Below are 6,123 nucleotides of genomic sequence, written 5' to 3'. Positions count from 1 at the left end.
GCTCCAGGTGGCTGCAGCCCCCTCGCCAGCACAAGCACGGCCTCATCTTTCCAAGACCTGGTGAAGCTTAGGCTCCATGGTGGGGGTTGCCCCCCATGCCTTTTCTCTGGATTGGGAAGTGCTCACTCTAGGGTGTTACTTCTCAAAAGTGGCCAAGCCTCATAATTCTCCGGAGATTTTACTTTTTTTTTTCTTCTTGTTTTTGCTTTTTAGGGCCGCACCCGTGGCATATGGGGTTCCCAGGCTAGGGGTCAAGTCGGAGTTACAGCTGAAGCCTATACCACAGCCACGGCAACGTGGGATCCGAACTGCGTCTGTGACCGACACCACAGCTCACAGCAACGCCCGATCCTTAACCCACTGAGCAAGGCCAGGGATTGAACCCACAACCTCATGGTTCCTAGTCGGGTTCGTTAACCACTGAGCCACCATGGGAACTCCAGATTTTACTTTTCACACCCGGAATCTCCTCTGGGGATTCTGGTTCAAGCAGGTCCAGGGTCTGGAAACCTGTTTTCTTTTTACTTCTCAACAGGTCCTGGTATATCAAGGTTTCCTGGGGGCTTAAAGATTATGCGGCATAGCCCTCCCCCAGCAGGGCACTCCCAGGGCACCCCTCCAGGAGGAAAGGAGCCACTCTAGTCCTCCAGAGGGGGCAGGGGGACTGGTGGGAAAACAGAACATTGGCTTTGGTCCCAGACAGAGCAGAACAGATCCCAGCTCTTCCCCTACTAGCCATGCAACACAGGACCACCTCTCTGGGCTTCCACTCGTTTCCACATCTACAAAGTGGGGCAATGACACTCATATCACAGTGTGGTTGTGAGCTGTAACCCAGCCAAGCCCCAGTACAGTGTCAGACCCCAAGTGACAGCAGGAACACACAGGTGGGCTCTGCCCAAAGCACGGTCCCTGTGCTATGATTTGATCCTTGCACTGTTGGCACAGGAGGTATTACAGGGCAGAAACAGAGGCCAGGGCAGAAACATGGAGTGAGTTACCCAAGTGCCACCGGTGGTACAGGGCAGAAGGGCATTCTATTCTAAGCCACCCTGGCCACACCCCAGAGGGGTGCCCCAGGTTATCTGAAGGTGGGGGCTTCGTGAATAAGAACCGCTGCCCTGAAAGAGCTTGCCTTGCGGGCTGGTGCCGAGGTGTGGTGGGAGGATCCCTGGCAGTAGGGGACACCCAAATTAGGAGCTTCCCAGGAGGTGTGCTGCTCATGCTAAACAGGCTGGCGTTAGGACAGAGCTGCTTCCTTCTCCTGGGGCCTCTGGCTCCAGTGGGGATGGGGATTAGGGGCCGCAAGGGGAAAACCGACACTGCACCTTTGATTAGCACTCCCATGTTAGAGGGGCTGGCCGGAAAATAAGGGTACTGAGGCTGGGAAGTGGGAGGGGGCAGCGCCCAGGACCCAGGCTCGGTCTGAGGAAGCCGGCTGGTTCCTAGTGGGCAGGCAGAGACCCGGGCCCTGGGCCCAAGGGGGTGCTGCCTTGTCCTGCCTGCACCCCCACCCTGGCCAAGGACCCCGTCTGAACTCTCACCTCTGCTCGGTGGGGCTGCCCCAAGGCCTCATTTCCCAGCCTGACACATTGGCAGGCAGAGGCAGGCTCGGGCCAGGGGAGCAGGAGCCACTGGCTTCGGCACTTGTCAAAACACAGGCCCCAAAAGTGTGAAGTCCTCACCCCAGCAGGAGGGCGTGTGGGCCCTGCCGCCTGGAGAACTCATTAACTGGGGCAGCTCCCTAATGAAGCCACTGGAGAGGCTGGTGATAAGATCAAAGGTGAGAGAGGAATGGGGAAGGGCAAGAGGGAGCCTGGCTGACAGGAGGGGGTAGAGCCCAGCTCCAGGTTGGGGGTTCCCTCCTCTGCCCCCACCTGGCTTTATCAGGCTCATTCACCATCACCCTTGCACACCCTGGGCCCTGAGACTCTGAAGGCAACGGGACTCCCACATGGCCCCTCCAGTTTGCTGCCAAGGCAGCCCTTGGGGCTCAAAGACCCAAAGATTGGGGGTGGGTGGGGACCCTCCCATCTGTTCTGCCTCTGTCATGCCAGTTTTGGGGTTTGTCTCTACAGGCACCCATGGGTCTTTTTAACCCTCTCAGCCCTATCAACCGGAGAGCCTCCTGTCATGCACCACTCAGAGTGTCCCTCTCACGCTCCAGGACTCTGTGACTCCCACGTAAGTGAGCAATGCATGTCGGATCCCAGATCCGAGAATCCTCAGGGGCCAGAGCTGTGCTTTTTAAGATAAAGTCTGCCACCTACACATGGCCCCTTGTCCAAAAAATGTTGGGTGACTTTGTGTTTAATAAAAATTCACTTCAGAGCATAGTTGCCCACAAGCCATTAATGGCCTTTTCCTCTGGACGGGAACTTGGAGGGCTCAGAGGTAGGATAAGAAAGATTTGTTAGACCCTCTGCAGTTGTTCATTCTCTTGACTTTTTAGTCACCTGTGTATATTCTAACTTCAAATAGAGACATGACAATAAAACAAAAGGTGGCTGATCACCTTAGGGGGTTTTGGTCATTCTGAGTTTTCTCAATAAATTAGCTACAAAGTGGAAATCAGAATCACTCGCAAGAACAGGAAGGATTTTTTTCTGACGTTCAGAGGTTGGCCACAGAGACCCCGACCCACCTGCCTGTCTAGTTTTTACTCTGCACCCCTCCTGCCTGGGTGCACAACCAGTTCCCACTCTTTGTTAGCTGCAGTCCAGTGGGATCAAAGGGGACTTCGCTGTGCTCCAATGCCAAGTTTTTGGCCTGGATCTGGAACCCCAGGAAGGCATCTATTGGCCAGGGTCCAGAAGGGGTAGACTGTGCTGACAGCTGTAGGCCAAGGAGGGTCCTCCTGGACCAGCTTCTCCTTGGGGGTAGATGGATCCTGTGGCATGTGCCCTTGGAGTGGGTTCCTCTCCTTCTCCCCAAGGGTGAGTTGGCACTGCCACTCCCAGGTGTGACCATGGGCACAAGCATCTGGGGCTGCTGGGAGGGGACATAGGTGTTAGAGGAGGCCAAGGGCAGTAGAAGTAAAAAGGGACAAGGAGAAGGGGGCGGTGGTGAATAGAGATGCCCAGATAGACGCTTGGCTTTCTTTGCTTCAAACCAGCTCACCCATCAGTCTCACAGAACTGGAAACTCAGGGGGTGGGGGTGGGAGTATGCAAACACTAGACCCCCAACGCTGAGAGAGACCCTGGATACCACTTCTTTTGAAGACATGATACCAGACACCATGTACTTAACAATCTAGCTGGAGAGCAGACAGCTATGCATGAAGTAGCTATTGTGACAAGGTACAAACTCAAACCCCCTGAGGAGTCAGGCAGGCAGTGTAGATGTCCTGAGATTTCCTATGTGGACAGTCATGTTGTCTGTAAATAGTTCATTTCTTCCTCCCCAGTCCGTAATGCCTTTTATTTCTCTTCCTTTATTGCACAAGCTGGACACCCCCCCCCCAACTGCACCCCTGCAGGTGTCGTTAGAGGCCCACATCCTCACCTTGTTCTCAGTATTAGGGAGAAATCTTTCAGTTTTATTATGATGTTAGCTATAGCTTCTTTTATCAGACTGAGAAAGTTCTCCTCTAGTCTGAGTTTGCTGAACATTTTTTATCATGAAGGGGTGCTGAATTTTGTTAATTTTTTTCTGCGTCGTTTCCACTCACATTTCATTGGCAAAGCCCGTTATACTTGCCCCAAAGTGGCAGAATACCAGCTGCTAGCCAGTGGTAGCAGCTGTGGCCCCAGGCTAAGTCCCTGATCCTGCCAGGAGGAAGGTGTCCCGGAGGGCGGAAGAATCCCCTCCCTGGGCTCAGATGGTCCGGCACCCTGGGCTCAGATGGTCCGGCACCCTGACCAGATTCTGCCAGTTTGTTGCATCCGCCTGGAGTAACTTCCTTTCAGCATCCCTCCCATTCACCACCACCAGGGAAGGGCGCATCTAGGGCCAGCCGGCCTCAGAGGAGGAACAGGTTACTGTGCCTCTGGCCTCTGCGCCCCACTGCCAGTCCCCACTGCAAGTCCACGGACCTGGCTGCAGTATGCCCTGAGGCCTCCTTATACAAACTGGAAAGGAAGATTCAAGAAAAGTGAAGAATGTGCCTCAGGTCCCCACAGGTAAAGGCAGCTCCAAACCTACGTACTGGACTTCCAGGTCCCTGACGTCGCTTCCTTTAGCCTCCTGGGCTGGGCCAACACTCGGACAGCGCGGGCCACTGGCACGGGAAGAAGGCCTGCGTGTCTGGGTCAGGTGCCCATGCGCGGGCCCAGGTGTGACCAACCTGGCGCAGCCAACGGGCCCCGCACCTTCGCGCCCTCCGTTGGTTCAAAGGGTCAAGCCCCGCCCCCTTCAGGCCCCGAGCCCGCTTTGAAGTGCTGATGTGGCCTGGAAGGGGCCACTTCACACCTCGCGGTCGGGATAAAGCGGTCGCCCGCCGCCAGTCCCCAGACACGCCGCCGCTGCCATGGCCCAGTCCCTCTGCCCGCCGCTCTCAGAGTCCTGGGTCCTCTCCGCGGGCTGGGGCCCAGCTCGGCCGCCGCCGACCGCCGACAGGGACTGCGGTTGCTCCCCCGCCTCGTCCCCGGACTCCTGGTGCAGCGCCCCGGCCAGCAGTCCTGTGCCCAGTCCCGGGAGGCCCTTCGCCCGCGCGGCCCTCCGCGCCCAGCCTGCGGGGAGGCGCGGCGCGCGGGGCGGTCGCCTGGGCAGCGGGCAGCGGCAGAGCGCCAGCGAACGCGAGAAGCTGCGCATGCGCACGCTCGCCCGCGCGCTGCACCAGCTGCGCCGCTTTCTGCCGCCCTCCGTGGCGCCCGCCGGACAGAGCCTGACTAAGATCGAGACGCTGCGCCTGGCCATCCGCTACATCGGCCACCTGTCGGCCGTGCTGGGCCTCAGCGAGGAGAGCCTGCAGCGCGAGCGCCGGCGACGCGGCGACGTGGTGCTGCCCCGGGGCTGCCCGCGGTGCCCCGACGGCGGCCCCGCGCAGGCGCAGACGCAGACGCAAGCGGGCGGCCTGGGCCGCAGCTCAGCCGCCGGTGCTCCGACGTCTTGGGGGTCTCCTTCTGTCTGCCCGGGAGCCCTCGCTACGTGCGACCCGCCGCAGCTCTACGACGAAGCTGCATGCCCGGAAGGGCCTGCGATGGAGCCAGACCCCTCCTCTCCGGTTAGTACCGCCTTCCTCGCGCGGAATTCCTCCCGTCTCGGCGCCGTCGTGGGTGGCGCCACCTATCGTCTTGCGCTCCCGGCGCGCACTGCGGGGACCGGCCCCTGTGCGGCCCTCGCACCACCAGGCTAGGAAGCTCGAGCGCTGCTGGGAGGGAGAGGACACGCAGGTGACCGGGTCCCGCTCTTTGCCAGAGGTTCCCCAAGAGTGTGCGCTCTCCAGCGCGGACGCTGACGCTCAGAGGCCAAAGCTGAGAGCCCTGTTGTTTCCTCTCTCCCCGCAGCTCCTTCCCGGCGACGTACTGGCCCTGCTGGAGACCTGGATGCCCCTCTCGCCACTGGAGTGGCCGCCGGCCTGAGCAGTTGACGTGACGGTGGAATATTGGCCCCCTGTTCCGTTAGCACCGACGCCTTTTTGGCCTCCGCGCCTTCGAAGCCGTCCCTTTCTAGACTCCCTTTCCTGGAAGAGGGCAAGGGCATTGCTGAAAGTAAGGGCCTGACCCCACCTAGGACGGACTCCCCCACTCCTCCCAGAATGGAGGGCCCCAGAGGGTAAACACTTTGAGGCAAGCAGGAGGCTCTGCCTAGTATGTATTTATTTATTTGTGAATAAACTTTGTGCTGGTTTCAGTTGGCAACTTCCTTTTCCTGTACAGGGACACAAAGCCCCTTTCACCTTCTCCAAAGAACATAGGAGAGTCGGGAGGGTTTGTCGCAATCTTCAGCCCCAAAGGACACACCCTTCGTTCTTGCCCCCGGCCTTGGCTTAGCATCTTCTGTTCCCAATGGGGCAGCTTGAAGGGGGCGGAGCTTCAAGTGAGAAAGAGGCAGCGTGGAATCTGACCATCTTTTCTTTGAACCTGGTGAGGAGCTGGATGAAACCAAGTATCTCTGTAGAAAATACATTTCCATTATCACATACTTACCGTGCACCAGGTCCATTTCACATTCTTTTTCA

The 6,123-nt window shown here is 58.2% G+C and overlaps 1 protein-coding gene across 1 annotated transcript; it reads left to right on the top strand.

Annotated features, from left to right (window-relative positions):
• On the top strand, positions 211-5,795 carry MESP1 (mesoderm posterior bHLH transcription factor 1). Its single transcript, XM_001925990.6, has 2 exons — positions 211-5,166; positions 5,450-5,795. The coding sequence occupies exons 1-2, from the start codon at positions 4,471-4,473 to the stop codon at positions 5,522-5,524; spliced, it is 771 nt and encodes a 256-aa protein (XP_001926025.1). The 5' UTR covers positions 211-4,470; the 3' UTR covers positions 5,525-5,795.

The sequence above is a fragment of the Sus scrofa genome, chromosome 7, assembly GCF_000003025.6.
Source record: "Sus scrofa isolate TJ Tabasco breed Duroc chromosome 7, Sscrofa11.1, whole genome shotgun sequence".
Taxonomy (NCBI): domain Eukaryota; kingdom Metazoa; phylum Chordata; class Mammalia; order Artiodactyla; family Suidae; genus Sus; species Sus scrofa.
This window is presented reverse-complemented; position numbering and strand designations above follow the sequence as displayed.